The sequence below is a fragment of the Psilocybe cubensis genome, chromosome 13 (genome assembly GCF_017499595.1).
Source record: "Psilocybe cubensis strain MGC-MH-2018 chromosome 13, whole genome shotgun sequence".
Taxonomy (NCBI): Eukaryota; Fungi; Basidiomycota; class Agaricomycetes; order Agaricales; family Agrocybaceae; genus Psilocybe; species Psilocybe cubensis.
The window spans coordinates 1,479,005-1,496,125 of NC_063011.1; the positions used below are offsets into that span (position 1 = coordinate 1,479,005).

The following is a 17,121-nucleotide window of genomic DNA, read 5'->3' on the forward strand; positions in this document are numbered from 1 at the left end:
TCAAAGCATCCAGTTTTTATACGATTGCAAGCTTGACAAAAGCAATGGGATAAAACACACTCTCCATTTCTGACAACAGCTCCTTGGAGAATACGTTACATAACGGAAAAGATGTTCAGGAGATTGATATTTGCCTTTCCATGCAATTATGTCCAGGGCCGGGGTCGAGCGGGGTAGTACTAGTCGCTGATAAATTTGCACCCTTAGTTAGCTGATCACTGCCAGTAGATCACCACAGGCGACCTAAACTGATTTGCATTTCTAAATGAGTTTGATAGTAGTATATCATGATAAATACCCAAACAACCATAACTCCAAAATCAGTACCGGCGTCAAAAGCACCAGAAGTAGATCGTTAAGATGCTCACTGACGTGCTACTGCTGGGATTATTAAAAATCTATGGGGATATCCTTAACGAGTTGATTACATAGCGATAAATATCTCTTATGTTCCATCGTCCTTGAGAATGAAAGGCACTTTTGCAGTGCCGTGTCGGAGTATTGTCGGAATTTTTAACATAACGCGTCGTAACAGCTTGAACCCTTCCTTACTGTGTCCTTTGATTCGATACGTTATGTGCTAGATTTATTGTATGGAAATTGGTCCGCAATATGCAGAGATGGACCCACCACTCTTTCCGATTACTTAGCTAGACTCTTTACCAATCGAGAATCTGCCTCCCATAGATACCAGCAAACAGGGTCATCGTGGATTATATGAAAAACCAATCGTTTTGACTGGCATTCCTGTGTATCTTGGCTTAATTACAATCGGGGCCGGATCACGGCAAGTACTGCTGACAGTATAAGTAAGAGTTTCTGTCAATCCACCGTTGACGCCGGGTCCGACGTTTTCTATCAGAATGCATTGCCTGTCTAAGCTAACATCTACATCCAGGCAGAAAGCGTAATGAAGTAGTAGCTACCAGCTAATGTTGTCGATTTAAAGATTACGGATTTTATCATTATCACTTGAACCACGCAAGTCGTGGACCAATTAGCTGACGTTCAAGGCACCATGGTCGGATCCGGACCCGTACGATCAGAGCTTGTTTCAAACGACCCTGATGCTTATTTTGGTCTTAAAATACTCAGCATATCCAGTTTGGGGACCTACACGTTACCGGCGACAAGTTTATGGTGAGATGAGACCGGTGGTGAAGTATTGTAATGCGATTCCTATCATTTTTGGTACCTTACCACAAGGTTGCTTTGTTGCTCAGCAGGCCTTCGGCTCTAGGCATGCTGCTGCCTATAATGTATAGTTCTCTAAAAGTTTAGCCATTAGATTAGAAAAAAATGTATACAATGTAACGATAACTTTGTGCTGATTTCCAGAGGAAAATGGCAAGCAAAAAACCTCCAGTACCGTCTTGCTAACTGTATTGATTCAATCTGATGCAGGAATAGCTCGGTTGATATAGACTGGTCGACGGGCATGAGGGTGTAAATGTGGGCCCTATAGATCGTGCAATGTTCAGTAGCTTGTACTTAGCTTGGCCTCGCCACCATTGGGATTCGGATAGGTTTTTTGCGACAAATTATCGACAATTGAATAAAATCCAGCTTACCAAATTTCGGATGTGGTACTACCGGAGATTCGGACCTTTCAAAGATAATAGAGTGCCAAATATTAGTCGCGGATATCCCATGGTAAGCATAAGTACTTTAAAGCGTAAAACAGGAAGCAAGGTTAAGAGCATGTGCTAAAGCAGAAGTTAAAAGGACGGTCATAATATATTTGCGCATTCAAGAGTAAAACCTTTCGTTTTGAAGCTAGCTGGCAGCTGTGGCAAACTTGAAATATTCAGTGCACGATCTCGACAGCTCAAGCAAGACCGAACTTGCCCACCTTATTGATGAAAGAATACTACTAGTACAAGATGATACTTTCGAATTAACGAGTTTCATTTGGTCCTAGTAATCAGAGTATCCAGGAAAATCTCCGACAGAATAGTCGACGTCTATAGAGCTATGAGCAAGATTGAGCAAATGCATTTCAGGCAACTTCGACCACGGGCCATCGTCAGGGTTAAAATCATCGATGGCATAGTTGATAACCAGCTCGATCGAGATGGAAACCTTTCGCAATGCGGGGAATATCGATTTGTTGGAGAGGTGTTTGTCTAGTTTCTCCAGATCCTTGACGTAGTAATCTGAGAACTGGGGCACCTCCTCCAAAGTGATTGAGATAGTTTCTAGTACGTCCCAAGATGGGACGTCCTTCAGCATATTGAAAAGAAGGAAGTTGTTTGATTTAGGTAGTTCCCGTGGCTCCAACTTGCTTGAGAGGCATAGATGCTGTAAAAGGTCCCTACACACCCGGTCGTGGGCTGCCAGAACTGACGAAACGACGTTGATATCAGGACATCGACGCCCTGAAAACTCGTGTATTGTTAGCGTCGAAGCAGTAATGACGAAAAAAGTGCACGATACCTATCCGGAGAGCTAAGGAAGTAATCTGTGGAGTCGAATCAAGAAGTTCTCCTACCTGCTCCTCATCACCTTGGTACACGAATTCGAACTCAAGGACGCGAATAGACGAAAAATCCAAAGCTGTTCGTAACACATCTGCGTTTACACGAGCTCCTGGCGCCAGATAGAGAGATCTGAGCTGTGTTGGAGCCCTTTCTTCTGACGACGAATGGGATAGAGCGCTGGGAATCAAGATTCGGCAATGTGCGAGATGCAACATCTGCAGACGGGAGAACTTTAACAAGTACACGGGGAAATTAATGACGTGCTCCATGTCCAGCCGCCTAAATGATTGAAGGTTGATTAAACCTATCAAGCTGTTCTGAAGATTTGAGGGGAAGCTCTGCCAATTTACTGAGATGGGATTGATGTCGTAGTTCTCGTCCTCCGTACCGTAGTCTTCTACCTCGCCAAATTCCGATATATCCACGAAAAAGGTCACGCGAAGGGATTCCAGTTCACCCAACTTATCTAGGAGACGTGATACGCGATTTCCGGTGAAGTTGGAGGGATGAGAATTGTAGTGCAGAGCCCGTATATACCTGGCAATGCCCAGATTGTGTTCCAGTATGCGCTCTAGTTCACGAAAAAGGATGCTAGGAACATGATAGTCGTTATCTGGCCTAGAAGGTCTTCGGCTAGAATCGCAAATCCGAGGGCACAGATTTATCGTATGGAAAATATGTTGCTGGCAAACTGCGCGGAGAGAGCTACAGCACCTCGACAAAGCTGAAAGAGTCGTAAATTTGGATTCCCAAGCCGGCTCCGATGCCAGGGCGGCAGCAACGCTGCAGAGTACATCGAACGGAAGTGAAGGAGAATTTTCTTCGGCGGTTGGGGTGAGTGACATAATTGTATCGTCGTCAAATGTGAGGTTAAACGTCCTTAAGAAACAAACTAAAGCAATAGGTCACTGACTGAAGAAGGAGGGAAGAGAGGGAAGATTTGAAAGACCAATATTCCATGCGCACACAATCGTTTACTTAGGGCAGGCCTTCGATCATCTTGGCGTTGTCACATACATATACAAGATATTGCGATATTTTCCTCGTGCTAAAATGTTGCTCTGATACTGGGAAGAACTGCTCTACCTTCCGCTTTATACAGTACCGGGGGTTTGGCAGAGATTTTGAACACACGAACTGCTCACTGACGAGGTCTATCCATTGTTAATAGTCCAAACGACGGGGTATACGAAAATATCAACGTCCAGACATCCAGTTCGAGACCAAACTACGAGCTTGGATACCGTGCTCACCGCTATATGCAGTCAAGACACGTTCGGTTGCCAGTTCGTCAATCAATTTGATGTTCTTGGGAACTGGAGTGTTAGAATTCGATTCATGGGATGTTTGTGACGAAACAAGTTGACGAGAGCACTATAAAAATCATAAGCCAGACAGTGGATCGATTGAAGGCGCATACATACCAACTTCGTCCCCCACCACGCTCTGACAGATATCCCAAGAGGGATGGTATCTTCATCCTCTACTTCGTTCATGTCGATGACAACAAGGAACATCTTGAGGGCCAAAGGAAGGTCACCGGCGGTATACGCCGTCTCAGCAAATTGAAGGAAAGTAAAAGGATTCTGGGGGTTCAGCAGAAGGGCGTGAGAGAGGGCTTCCAAGGCATGCGTGTATCTAGAGTTCCCGTAAGATATAGGAAACTGAGATGAGGGAGGTAACGCACTGATTAGCAGACGAGTGGATATCTGCAAGCTCCAACCAGCCTTCAACATCAGTATAGAACGTATCAAGGTACTCGTTCAGATCCTCCACAGCCTTCTCTACCTTATTCATACGTCTAAGCACTGATATCCGTCGTTTCCAGGCAGCCTAGGAGGGATTAGGTCATGATTCAGAATTGTATGTTCGAAACGCCTTACTGCATTGGTTGAATCAGCTCTCAGCAATTCATCGTAGTAGCTTAGTACTGTGCTAGGTGATTCAGTGGCTTCCATTCGAATTCCTGTGAGGACGTCCACCCTTGGTGAGCCGGGGAACTTTTCTGCGAGTTGAAGAAGGCATTGCTAGCGCACAACCTTTCGTTAATGTCAAATCAGCGCTATAGCGACCTTTATGAGAAGCTCACGTCGGCGATGTCAATTCTTCCTATATCAAGGGAAGCCAGAGCTAGCTGCTCCAAAAACGCCCATCCTATGATGTGTATGTTGAGCTCAATAGTGACGTGTAACAAATAGAGTTCCGACTCACCTTCCTCTCCAAGTTTGGCCGTTCCCCCTGCTTTAAGAACTACGAGACCTTTATTGAAAGTCTCTTGGGATTTTCTGATGTTGTTTCTTCGAAATAAGGATAGTTCCTGGAGTGCGGATTGAAGAGACATGGAAAGAATAACGAATTATGTAATCAGGATGAGAGACTGATTTTGACTCCCGAGGGCGTGGACGTTTTGCTCCGAACAACCTTGGAGCCATCTCACCATTTCTCAGGAGGTGGTTAGCCGTGCAGATGGAAGATCCATCATATTCACAAAAGTTGCATCTAAACCGGTAAGTGCACTATAATCCTCCTTGTCTTATTCACAATGTTAGTCCAGCAGGTCGCAAAAACGATATCATCCGAATCAACGATCTTATTCTTCTTGTCTCGCTTCATACGGGTGCCCAATGGCAGGCGGAGACAGATGAACCGGTGGAACAACCTGTTACAATATCACTTTCCGTTTACCACGACATTTCGAGCGCTGCTTTGACCGACAAACTTTCACATTCAATAAATTACGTGGAAGTGACGAAGAGAATTCGAGAGGCAGGGATCTCGCGCCCCTTCCAAAGCCTTCAGGATTTAGCAAATCATGTCATAACATCACTCGCGACACTTCCATCGTTGTCGCCTCACCTTGACGGAATGCAGATTCACCTCGTCGTCAGACAGTTGAAAGCTCCGTTGCACGCGAAAAGCATATCATCCAACAGCTTTGCGAAATTCATGGTTGATGGGTCGTGGGTTGCCGAAAAGTTCGTCCATGATATTGAAGACCTCGTTTGTCCTGCAATCATTGGGGTCAATGTTGATGAACGACTCCAAAAACAAGATGTCGTATTGAACTTGTCCATTTATACTGCCAACCATGGCATCGGATACGATAATTGGATCGACTTCCGATCCCTTATTTCAATGTTGTACGAGGTCTGTCTTACTCAATCATCTTTATGACCTTTCATGCTCTAACATTTACTTTCAGGCAGTTTCTGCATCCGATTTCCTGACCTTGGAGGCTTTGACGTCCTACATTGCCTCAGAAACACTGACTTTCCTCAGCTCTCGTCAATCTCCAGCTGTTTCGGTCAGAATTGCCAAACCTTCGGCCCTACCGCTTGCACGCTCCTCTGAGGTAGAAATTTACCGCACTGCTGCTGATTATCCTGGATTCGAAGACGAAGCCGCCTGTACTACACCTAAAGTCGAAAAAATTGCTGTAGCCGTTGAACGTCACGAAAACGATGCTCATACAGTCGCCATTGCCCTTGGTTCTAATCTCGGAGACTCGGTTCGCAATATTGAATACGCACTCCGTTTACTTGAAACCCCTTTAGAGATCCTCAGACATAGCGACGTCTCCATGGATGCTGAACCATACGTAAACGTCGTAGATACGTCGTTCATGTACGAATCTGCGCCTATGTATGTGACTGATCAGCCCTCTTTTATTAACTGTGCTTGCATGGTAAGTAGATTCTATGTTTGATTTGCTCCATATGACTCAATCGATGAACAGGTGGAAACAAACCTCGCCCCGGTTACTCTCCTGTTCCTGGTGAAGGAAATCGAATCAATTGTAGGGCGAGTTCCTTCAATTCGCAATGGCCCTCGTGCCGTCGATCTCGATATTATATTCTACGACGACGATATCATTGACACCCGGTCAGGCTTGAAGGATTCTAAAGACCTGCAAGGGGAATTGGTGGTCCCACACCCACTTGTTCAAGAAAGGGAATTTGTTTTAAGACCATTGAATGAGTTTGTGATTCATTATTACTTGTATGAAAATTTAGGCTAACAATGGACTATAATAAGTATGATTCCAGAATATATCCACCCCATCCTCAAACGACGTGTAGGGGATCTCTTGCATGCCATATATGATCCCACATTGCCACCAATGAACAAAGTAATACCATTCCCTTGTTCCCCTCTTCCGCCTCCCACTTCCGAATCGACTGCCTATCCGTCTATCTCATCGGTTCCCAAAACATTGACTTTCTGGAATTACCCCAGTACTTCGAGTGCTTTTCAATCACCATCGCAAGATGCTTCGCCTTCTAAAACCCATGTCATGGCTACACTTAACGTCACTCCCGACTCCTTTTCTGATGGCGCCAAGCACGATGCCCTTCCTGCAGCCATTCGTTACGCGACAAACTCAGTAGCCGCGGGAGCATCCATTATTGACGTCGGAGGTTATTCAACCCGACCTGGTGCCGCATTCGTCAGTGTCGAAGATGAAATATCCAGAGTGCATCCTGCAATCAAAAGCATGCGTGACGTTGATATTTTAACAAATCTTGCAAGTCATACACTCTCGGCTGCTTCCAGCTTCGAGCAGGTCATCGAAAAAGTCATGAACGTGCCCATTAGCGTTGACACCTTCCGATGGGAGGTTGCGGAGGCTGCTCTTAATGCTGGCGCGAATTGCATCAACGACGTCTATGCCTTCACTGGCCCAGACTCCTGGCCTCTTTCCTCGGCCTCTGACCCCGGAAAGGGGCATGCAGAAATAGAATGTATGGAAGGCATGAAGCGTGTAGCCAGGGCATACGCCGTTCCTGTTATACTTATGCATTCCAGGGGTGACGCCGGAAGAAACAAGGATTATAGTCCGTACGAATACGCCGGTCATGATGGCCCTGCTACTCTCGAAGGCGTTCGCGTCGAACTTGGAAGAAAGGTCGAGAAAATTATCAAAGGAAAGGGTGGTCTGCGACGATGGTTTGTTGTTGTGGATCCCGGGATTGGGTTTAGCAAGTCTGTTAATGGCAATTTGGAAGTGCTGAAACGAGCAGCCGATATTGTCGCAGATGTCAAAGTCGGAGGTAAGCTTTAAATTTTTTAATCCATTTCATTGCTACTCTAACTATTAGTTTTGCCACGACAGGTCTTGGGGATATCGCCTATCTCAATCCTTTGAAAGGATATCCCCTGCTAATCGGGGCGTCCCGAAAATCGTTCCTGGGTATCATCTTGGCCCAGAAATCAAGACGCGGGGATATAGACAGTAGCAGGGAAACCCAACCTCACGAACGCGGGTGGGCAACTGCCGCTGCGGTATCGTGTGCAGTTCAGCAGGGAGCTCTCATCGTACGCGTTCATGACGTGCGCGAAATGATGGATGTTGTCAAAGTCGCTGAGGCTTTATGGAGATGATGTATTTGAGTGCCGTATGTGTGCAGGAACAGACTGAAAGCATGGCATATCTGCATTTTAAACAGCTTATGCCACCCATGCAAAGTTTAGAAAATTTTATTTCAAACCTTGTACTAAACAGACAGTGTGCATGTATCCTGATCGACACCGGCGTTCTGCAATCTCCAGATTTCGAACATCTCGTTTTGGCGTATGACATCTGGTGGGCCTCCGGAGGTTCCACAAAGTTTCCTGTATGACAAGTCGAAGAGGTCAGCAGGATTATTGTCTGCGTTGTCGACGCTCAAGTTCAAGCGGACGTTCTTTCCGAGTTCCAGAAGATCTTTGAAAGTTTCCCAACTTTCGATTAGATCGCCGGGAAGAAATTTGACATCTGATTCATCGGATGCATGCAAACTGTGATCTATAACGGTGCGATCAGTTGCATACACAACACGCGTAATTGTAATGGTCCCAATTCTTGTCTGTGAGATGTGCTCTGTGGTGCTTGTGGTTAACTGCGGCGGGTTATGACGGCGGGAGTCGCAAAGTATCAACAATAATTTCCAGTTGAAAGCATTGTGTGATATTATGTCCAAGTCGCAAAGCGACGGAAATAGTATGCTGTCTTTGGATCTTGAACCTTGACAGAGGGCAGTGAAAAATCCATCTAGGTGTACATGTGGGTTGGCCATGATGCCATTATACCGGGTGTTATGGAAAGGGGTGATTGAAAGATATTCCACGGATAATAAGGCTTTACCAATTCTGATGAGATCGTCGCTTGTAATGAGGTTGTACTGGATGGTCAACATTGTGATCGCGCAGGCAGAACGAGAAATGAATGAAGTGAATGTCTGAGTGGGAAATGTGCCATGCTCCCAGCCGATATGGCATGAATCCAAGTTCGGGAAAGTCGTTTGTCGAAAAAAGGCAGCCACGTTAGAATCACCTCCATGTTCACCCCCTATCACGAGGGTCAATTCTTCTATTTTGAGATGTGTTTGGTACGTAGATTCTCCAGCAGTGGTAGATGTCGAGTCTGATTCGATGCAGTTGTAGTAACATATTCTGAGTTGAGGGGCTAGGCGAAGTGTATCCATGATTTCGCTCATACGAAGACCATGAGCAGAGATTTCGGTGAGGTTTCTCCAATTCATAATGAGGAGATGCAAGTGAACATAGGTGATGTTAAGCCTCGTGGGTGAGGCGTTTTCCCCAAGAGTTAATGGCCCATCCATATCTTCAGGGTGAATATATAGATCTTCTAATAAAGACGGTCCTTCAATTGCCGAGAATCGTGACATCGTCATCGATGTTAGCTGGTTCAAGTCAAGGACGCGACACCGACCGAGATGTTGATTAATGATATCAACCAGTGGGAAAATGAGCGGTTCAGTATTTATCTTGGGATAGCATATTACAGCCATGATGTATATCTCCAAAGGCAAGTTTCCTGATCGTGTGATCCATTCGATAGCAAGATCTACCTTGGTCTTCGTTGTGCCGGAGGTCAAAACGAAATAGAGAACAGTCCAAAGCGAAGGGGTGCTCCATGCAACGTTCCTCCATAGTCTGCAAACAGCACCGATGGCCAGAACGATAGGAGCGTCACAAAAGCTTGTCGAAATCGCAGTCTGACCCACGTAGGCTTCAAATATACGCGAAATAACCTCGACAGGTAGCTTATTTATGAGGCACCTTTCCTGATCATTGTTGCCGATTGTCGCCATCAGATGCAAATCTAAGTGAAATGAAATTCTCTAATGAGGCGGGGGTGTCGAATGACTTCGCTTTCTTCGATGGTTGGAATCACGTCGAAGCTGTATGCTTTTTAACACGAACAGACATAACGCCAGAAGGGATCGATACCACTCACCTTTTCAAGGAAATCAGATGGAAGATGATATAGGGACTTTTTGGGAGAAGTCGAACGAGATGATTGAGGCTTTGAGGGTCACTGTGTTAAGATTTTCATGTAGTGACAGTTGTTCAGCGCTCTGATGCATCCGACTTGGATGGTCGACTTAAATAGTTCGGAGGTTCAATTGTTTGACAGGCCCAGTGAACAGAGACGGCGGCGAGGCCGAGCACTGTAGCTCTTGTATCATTTTACTATGTCATCGGTTGCTTCGTGCATGATAGCTAGTGTACCGAATAAAGTCAATCCGCAGTCATTTTGCATAAATATAGATTGGAAACCGTCAAGTTCTACAACTGTTCAACAGAAACACTCACCGCCGTGATAAATAACTTCAAGACCCCACCGTGCGTTGGCCCCTCGCTTTGGCAGAGTCAAATGCAATGAAAGAATGAGGATTTAAAGTAGAATGAACGGTGATAAAATCTTCTGGGGAGTGTGTATTCTCCACTGTGCTCTGCGGTTGGCTCAAATGAGAATCATGGATCGTGACCACAGTAGTAGGGGGATTTCGTGTAATCAAGGTTCCTTGGGGAGCAGCCATGGTCAGAAACGATGAAAAAAATTTGACCAAAAGCCGAGTGGTTGGAACGGTTGTCTTGCATGATGGTACTGATCACTATTTCTTAAGTTATGAGCCGAACGAAGAGTTAATTAGGAGCCATAACTCAACATCGTGCTCTCTGGAGGCGTACCGATATATTGCTGATGTGCTCAGGAGTCACCGCGTTAAACGATGTGTCACCGAGTGGACTTCATTTGGCTACCTTGGGTCCATAGGGTTGAATATAAAGAGTAAAGGTGGAAAGTACAGTATTTCATAGAGAGGATATGACAAAGGAGCTCGACAGAGAGACATCGGGCCTCAGCAATGAAAATAGGGGTTGTTGAACCAACGAACGTCGTACGCCACCACGAACAAATTATTATAAATAATACAAAACATACATCGATTATTTTCCTCTTTTACCAAACTTTTACCTTTCCTCATTTGTATGGATTTTCCTTTTACTCCGCTTGCTGTGAAGCACATTGATACACTGCATTCTATCCGATCTCAAGTTGTGTCAACTTGGATCTTTGAAGTTTGGCGCGCCTGCAGAGTCCAATCAACCTCGGAGCCAGAAAAGGTTCTTCAACGTGAAGACGATGATCAAACTAAGGAAATTCTACTGGAATCTCATTGAACGCGAAATCTACTCGCCCGAAGAGATGTTTCTTCAATGAATCAACAATCACCAACTTCGCCCACCGAGAAGTACAACGCTTACGCAACTTTGAATTCAGCATTCCACCGTTTACAGTCGATGTCACTTCAACAAACTTGGCGTGACATCGTGTTTTGCTCTATCGTGGTTTGTTTTTTTACAGAATCTGCTTCTCCGAAGTACCCTACCCCTGGAGACTTGTCCTCTTGCGTATCTGGTTCAAAGTTGTTTAGGAAATTTTAGAAAGCGGTGAGGGGCGAGGATGACTCGGTCTGCGTAACACGTTTCTATTTTGAAATTTTAGATCCGCTCAGGCCGACAAAAATCGCGCACATCAACGCATGGCCCAGGGTCTTCGATAACGGGGTCTACCCTAAAGTACAGCTATTTTCCCCTTGTCGAATCTCAAAGACGCCACTATATGGCTTGTTTAGCAGTAATATGCATATGCACGTCGGTGAGACTGAAGCTTTTCGGATCGATGTTTTTAAGTTTGTCGAAATTGGCGCTTCTGGACTTTGTCCATCGCTGTTCATCGTGAACGGAAGCGTCGGAAATCCGAACACATGCATTCAAGCGACGTTCAGAATGCCATAAACACCGCTACCCCCTACCAAATGTGAGTAAGTCGGTCTCGGCAATGCATGCGCGTTGGCAGCTGCGGTTGCCTGCAGGTTTCATCTATGGTTGAATTTGGACGAATGCGAGCTATACGCATCACTCTGTTGATGTGTCCGGACTTTCCCGGGAAAGACTTACCATTGCGGGAAGGGCTTATAGCGCATCTTGAACCCGGAAAGTTCACAGGGCTGGTCTCTACAAGGTACGTCTTCCTGTCCTCCTGAATGAACGTGTACAAACTTTAATTTGCATGCAAGCTGTTTCCCCTTACTTGTTGACGAGTAAACCGAACGTATAATAAATACAGGTAGCGCTGGTCGCTTCCTTCTTTATCCCGACCCCAGTACACTCTTTCCCTCCCCTCCGCCGTTTGGCAGGAAACAAGCAAAAAAACCAGAAAAAAAGTCTATACCATGCAGTCGCCAACATCTTCGATCACGCCCACTAAGCCATCAGGCGACGATACCCCGCCCGCTAACGTCGAACTTCCAACATTAGCTTCGTACTTTCCGCCTCAGAAGTCGCAGAGCACCATGAGCCGCCTTCGGTGAGCTTCAATGCCAAGAATACATCGAAGCTATTGATGTATTAACACCAACCTCTAGACAATTCATTCGTGAACCTATGGCTGAGTTCTTTGGTGTCGCCCTTTTCGTTATCTTCGGTACCGGTGTCGATTGTCAAGTCGTTTTGTCCACCAACAAGGGTGTGGCTGCATCCCCCAAAGGAGTGCGTCACCATCTCAAACGTGTATCATGTTTACATCTGATGGTATATCTCCCAGGATTTTCTCTCAGTCAACTTTGGATGGGCTATTGGTGCGCATGAAGCATCTATCAGTTCTTAGTAAGTCTTAACTCGGTGTTGCGTAGGTCTGGCCATGGGCGCTTGGGTTAGTGGAGGAATTTCTGGTGGTCATTTGAACCCAGCTGTGAGCAATTTTTTGCTATCCCACACTATGAAAGAAGTCAAGTTTACGCGATGTATCGTTTAGGTTACCCTGGCATTAGCTACTTGGCGAGGTTTCCCGTGGAGGAAGGTTCCTGGTATGTCATTTTGAGGTCTTCTTCGGCATCAGCATCCGTGTTAACGATCGTGTTAGCGTTCATTTTTGCTCAGGTCATGGGAGGACTTGTAGGCGCTGCCATCGTTTACAGGAACTATATTAACGCCATCGACATCTTTGAAGGCGGTCGAAGCATCCGCACACAAGCTACTGCCGGTTTGTTTGCCACATATGCTGTAAGTTCATTCATTCATTTAAAATTTGTCTAAATTGTTTATTTTCATTACAGCAAGATTATATGACCGCTGGATCTTGCTTCTTTGTTGAGTTCCTGGGTACAGCCATTCTCGTCTTTGTGGTTGTTGCAGTCACAGATAAAAACAACAACGCGCCACCGAGTGGCTTGCTACCTGTTTCTCTGTTCCTCGTGCTTCTGGGGCTCGGGGCTTCTCTCGGAATGCAGACATGTGGGTTTTATGAGATATGTATAACACTATTTTACTGATAAAATATAGCTTATGCATTCAACCCTGCGCGAGACTTCGGACCTCGTCTCCTTCTAACCTTCGCTGGGTATGGGAAACAATTATACTCCTACAGACAGTAAGCCGTGATCACCACTCGTGCTTGATACAAACTGATGTGCTCCCCTGATCATGTAGCCAATATTGGCTTTGGTGTCCCATCATCGCTCCATTCGTAGGTGCTCAAGCTGCTGTCGGATTCTACGATCTTTTCCTGCGGGAAGAAGACCCATTCAACCGATTCGAGTCTCCGTGAGATTTCCATCCGTTTAGCATCTATCGACAAGATACTTACGTTATTTTTTTCTCAGTAAATCTATCACAAATGATGAAAGCGGTACTCAAACTCCAGCTGCAAATGGGAGCAGCCCGGTATAGATTTATTTTCATGTCTTGGCAATCTTCAGTCTATCACAACGGCACTAGTACTGGTCAGACGAGTCTGATGTCCATTTCTAATCATTTCCTCACTACTACTATGGGTTCTACGGTTTGATGGTGTAATAGTTTACTGTTGTGTTGTTGTATGGCATATGTATGTACATTCACATTTGCTATCGTAATTTACGAAGATTTCCACTAGACTTCTTTGGCGTATCGACGAAAGAATCAGAAAAAAAATGAGATTAGGTAGTTTCTCTTCCTCAATCTCTCATACTATGTGACATTTAACCCGCTCAACCCGCGATTGATTACCAGTCATCCTAGTCCTGGAAAAGTCCAGAAAAAAGGTGTGTACGTAAAGAAATAGGGGCGTTCACGTGACCTATGATTACAACGAAATTGATCTCTGAGCTTAAAGCTTTACAGACGACTTTGTTCTTGCTTGAGCTTCACCGCCGTGCGCAGTGACTTGCACGATTTAAAGTCGAAAGTCAACAAACCAGCCAGAGCTTGCTGGCCACATTCACCATACGTATTGCATCTAGGAAGGTCGTAAGGACCGTATACAGTTCTTTTGCGGCAGCAGCAGCATCGTGTCTCGCTTACCGACTACTTTCCTTGCGAGAGATGCCTTCGAGGAGCCCTCTTCGCCGTCTCTCTGTCGCTCTTCGACTAGCAGAAGCATATAAGCCTCCTGAAGCAGCAGCAGCACTTACGACTTCGACTTCTCTCAGTCTATTCTTGACCCATGCGAAAACAAATTTTCTCAAAGACGCAGAAGGAGATCAGGAAAAGGCAGCAGACTGGATTGTGGTTATGGGAAATGAAGCTGGAGGTATGTTTTTCTGCTTGTTTTGGCTGAGCTGACATTGAGGGGATCAGATTTGGACACCCTCGCGAGCTCGATCGCGTATGCTTGGATTGAATCTGAAGTTCACAAGAAACCAGCCGTTCCCTTACTGCAAATGCACCGAAACGACCTGGTACTTCGCGCAGAAAATTTGCATGTTCTAAAACTTGCAGGTCTTAGTGGGGAAGAGCTACTCACCCTGGATGATATTTCTCAAGATCGACCGTTTCCTGCCCACAAATTTGCTCTCGTGGACCACAACCGCCTCGCAGACGCCTTTTCACGCAACAATCCTGAAGCTCAGGTTGTCTCCATCCTTGATCACCACCAAGACGAAGGAGGCCACCTAGACGCCAACCCGCGCGTGGTTACCGCGTGTGGCAGCTGTGCCTCACACGTTGTGCCCTTCTGTCCTGCGGAAATGCCTGCAGAACTCGCGACGCTCCTTTTATCAGCCATCCTCATCGACACAGATGGTCTTGTCCCCGGGGGGAAGGCAACGTCAGTTGACCGCGAAGCGGCTCTAAGCGTCGCACCGAAATCGACCATCGGATACACCATACCACCTCCTTCCGCTCTTTCGCCCATTGACCACGCTAATCCCGACGCCCTCTCTGAAGTCCAGAGCATCAAGGACCTGACAGCTATCCTTATAGAGAAGAAGGCAGATGTGTCACATCTTGGAGGCCTGGACTTGCTCCGCCGAGATTACAAGGAGTATAGCCACAAACTTCTCTGGGCCACTGGGCAACCTACGATCAAAGTCGGATTGTCTACCGTTCCTACTGGGCTAAAATCGTGGGCGACCGATGGAAGGCTGGAGAAGGCAGCTGTTGAGTGGATGAAGACTCGCGGGTTGACGATCCTCGGCGTCCTCACTTCGTTTCGCGATGGCAAAAAGTCGTTGGTTGGGAAGAACAAGAAGGGAAAGCATAAACGAGAGATGGCGTGGATCATCTTGGAAACTTCTGATTTGGCCAAGACATCTAATGAAGGTCTGACTGCATCGTCGCTCGCGCGTAGGTTATGGAAAGGGTTGGAGGCCAACGCGGGGATTGATGTCAGCCCACACAAGAAATTCGACTTGGAGAAATCAGAGGGTCTTCCAAAAAGTTCACATGCCCGTGTTTATAAGCAGGGCAACGCCAGTGTAACGCGTAAGGCCGTTGCTCCTCTTGTCAAGGAAATTCTGGAAGGCAACATCATGAAGCCTGCCGAGGAACCCAAGAAGCAAGACGAACCGAAGCCGACACCGACGACAATCGCTACGACATAAATGATCACGGAGACGGACAACTCTCTACTGCTATTTACGAATCACCATCTTTGAGACTCACAGATACACGCCGAACGGACAACCTACGCTGATGCTTGCTATTCCCCCTTCCCATCTCGATACCCATTTGTTAACCCATAGTGACAATTCTGACGATAGATATGCCTTTTTCGATACCAATGGCTTTGCACTCTTTTATGTTTTTCGCTTTCTTCAGGGCAATTTGATCAGGTCATGGACAGGTTCTATGGTTCTATAGACTATATTGAATCCTCGTGTGCGATAACGGCGAACGAACAAATGAATATGGGTAGGTTAATATTGAAACAAATAGCAGGGATAGAACGGCATTCCATATTCGTACAGATGGGGTACAAATCACAATAGGTGATATTGATGAGGTGGTGGTTGTCGTAAAAAGATGGACACTTTGAAAGCATTCGGGCCTAGGTGTCGTACGATGAGGATAATGGATAGTCCAGAAGAGTGATGATATTAGGTGCAGACGATGGAGGGGCGTTAGATGTCGTCAAAGTCGCTTTTGGCTGTGCTATATGAAGTTTCGCTGTCTGGTCTTTTTGATGGAGATGACTTCGGTCTTGGTTGAACCCATTTTTCTTTATCGCCATTTTCTACGGTATTCAGCTCATCTTCGTCTCCACCCTCCACACTTGTCGTAGGCGTAGTCGGTTCCTCGAAATGATGGCCTTCAGATCGACTAGACTGCAAATCCGAAGACGAATGCGAATGGGCAGAACCCGGGGATGCTGGCGAGTCAAATGACGTCGTTTCATTGTCAGACGCGTTCGAAGCGAACAACTGTTGAGCATGAACGGCAAAGTCCCGTTCAATACTCGGAGTTCGGAGTAACTGCCGTCGCCGTCGCCTGAGCGATTTGGGGCTCATACTGGTAGAGCTGGACACGTCACGACTGTGGGATGTGGAAGCCATGGTCTCCCGTGACGCTTCGTGTATCACAATTAAGCGCTGCTGCTGTGCAATAGGCGAGGAGAATAGGGGCGCTGTGGAAGGCACCTGCTTCGACGGCGATCCTTCAGGGAACTGGGAGAGGAGTGGGCAAAAGGATGGTGACGGCGGGAATAGTAGCTTTGAGTTCGCGTAGAATCTCGTATATCCTCCCATCACTACTCGAGGGAACGGTGTATCTGGAATTGCACTCCAGCGAAGCAGATCGGGGGCGTCCTGTACACATTCTGCCAGCACTTCCGTCCATGCCTCTGACGTTGGTTGTGGAAGTGACTGTCGGCGTACTCGTTTCGCGACTTTCGAGAGCATGATGGTATGAGGGTAAGAAGTGATTAGAGGATTGGATATAGGCTCGCAGGTATGACAGGTGTGGGAGATAGTTTAGATATGAAGGACGGTAATCGTATGCGGGAGCGGGTGGTTAAATTGACGGTATCCAAGCATGTATGGCGTGGCCATTTGAGTATAGCGGTACTACCGCTATGTCTCAGGCCGAAGGAAGA

At 46.3% G+C, this 17,121-nt stretch overlaps 7 protein-coding genes across 7 annotated transcripts; 3 read left to right on the plus strand and 4 right to left on the minus strand.

Annotated features, from left to right (window-relative positions):
* Window positions 1-1,917: 1,917 nt before the first annotated feature.
* JR316_0013203 (uncharacterized protein) lies at window positions 1,918-3,325 on the minus strand (the record flags this gene model as incomplete). Its single annotated transcript, XM_047898815.1, has 2 exons — window positions 1,918-2,378; window positions 2,437-3,325. 2 exons carry the CDS (start codon window positions 3,323-3,325, stop codon window positions 1,918-1,920), a joined length of 1,350 nt encoding a protein of 449 aa, XP_047742363.1.
* A 352-nt stretch (window positions 3,326-3,677) lies between these two features.
* Window positions 3,678-4,821, minus strand: JR316_0013204 (ER membrane protein complex subunit 2-A; the record flags this gene model as incomplete). The annotated part of the gene is made up of 6 exons (XM_047898816.1): window positions 3,678-3,854; window positions 3,905-4,118; window positions 4,168-4,313; window positions 4,364-4,507; window positions 4,570-4,634; window positions 4,692-4,821. The coding sequence occupies 6 exons, from the start codon at window positions 4,819-4,821 to the stop codon at window positions 3,678-3,680; spliced, it is 876 nt and encodes a 291-aa protein (XP_047742364.1).
* A 125-nt stretch (window positions 4,822-4,946) lies between these two features.
* On the plus strand, window positions 4,947-7,862 carry JR316_0013205 (Folic acid synthesis protein fol1; the record flags this gene model as incomplete). Its single annotated transcript, XM_047898817.1, has 6 exons — window positions 4,947-4,987; window positions 5,030-5,627; window positions 5,683-6,165; window positions 6,217-6,458; window positions 6,516-7,531; window positions 7,594-7,862. 6 exons carry the CDS (start codon window positions 4,947-4,949, stop codon window positions 7,860-7,862), a joined length of 2,649 nt encoding a protein of 882 aa, XP_047742365.1.
* A 113-nt stretch (window positions 7,863-7,975) lies between these two features.
* JR316_0013206 (uncharacterized protein) lies at window positions 7,976-9,574 on the minus strand (the record flags this gene model as incomplete). The annotated part of the gene is made up of 1 exon (XM_047898818.1): window positions 7,976-9,574. One exon carries the CDS (start codon window positions 9,572-9,574, stop codon window positions 7,976-7,978), a length of 1,599 nt encoding a protein of 532 aa, XP_047742366.1.
* A 2,430-nt stretch (window positions 9,575-12,004) lies between these two features.
* JR316_0013207 (Aquaglycerol porin AQY3) lies at window positions 12,005-13,499 on the plus strand (the record flags this gene model as incomplete). Its single annotated transcript, XM_047898819.1, has 10 exons — window positions 12,005-12,138; window positions 12,197-12,320; window positions 12,376-12,409; window positions 12,464-12,522; window positions 12,586-12,637; window positions 12,694-12,833; window positions 12,887-13,064; window positions 13,113-13,200; window positions 13,260-13,373; window positions 13,433-13,499. 10 exons carry the CDS (start codon window positions 12,005-12,007, stop codon window positions 13,497-13,499), a joined length of 990 nt encoding a protein of 329 aa, XP_047742367.1.
* Window positions 13,500-14,132: 633 nt separating this feature from the next.
* JR316_0013208 (Putative exopolyphosphatase) lies at window positions 14,133-15,631 on the plus strand (the record flags this gene model as incomplete). Its single annotated transcript, XM_047898820.1, has 2 exons — window positions 14,133-14,340; window positions 14,388-15,631. The coding sequence occupies 2 exons, from the start codon at window positions 14,133-14,135 to the stop codon at window positions 15,629-15,631; spliced, it is 1,452 nt and encodes a 483-aa protein (XP_047742368.1).
* A 519-nt stretch (window positions 15,632-16,150) lies between these two features.
* JR316_0013209 (uncharacterized protein) lies at window positions 16,151-16,927 on the minus strand (the record flags this gene model as incomplete). Its single annotated transcript, XM_047898821.1, has 1 exon — window positions 16,151-16,927. One exon carries the CDS (start codon window positions 16,925-16,927, stop codon window positions 16,151-16,153), a length of 777 nt encoding a protein of 258 aa, XP_047742369.1.
* Between the last annotated feature and the right edge of the window lie 194 nt (window positions 16,928-17,121).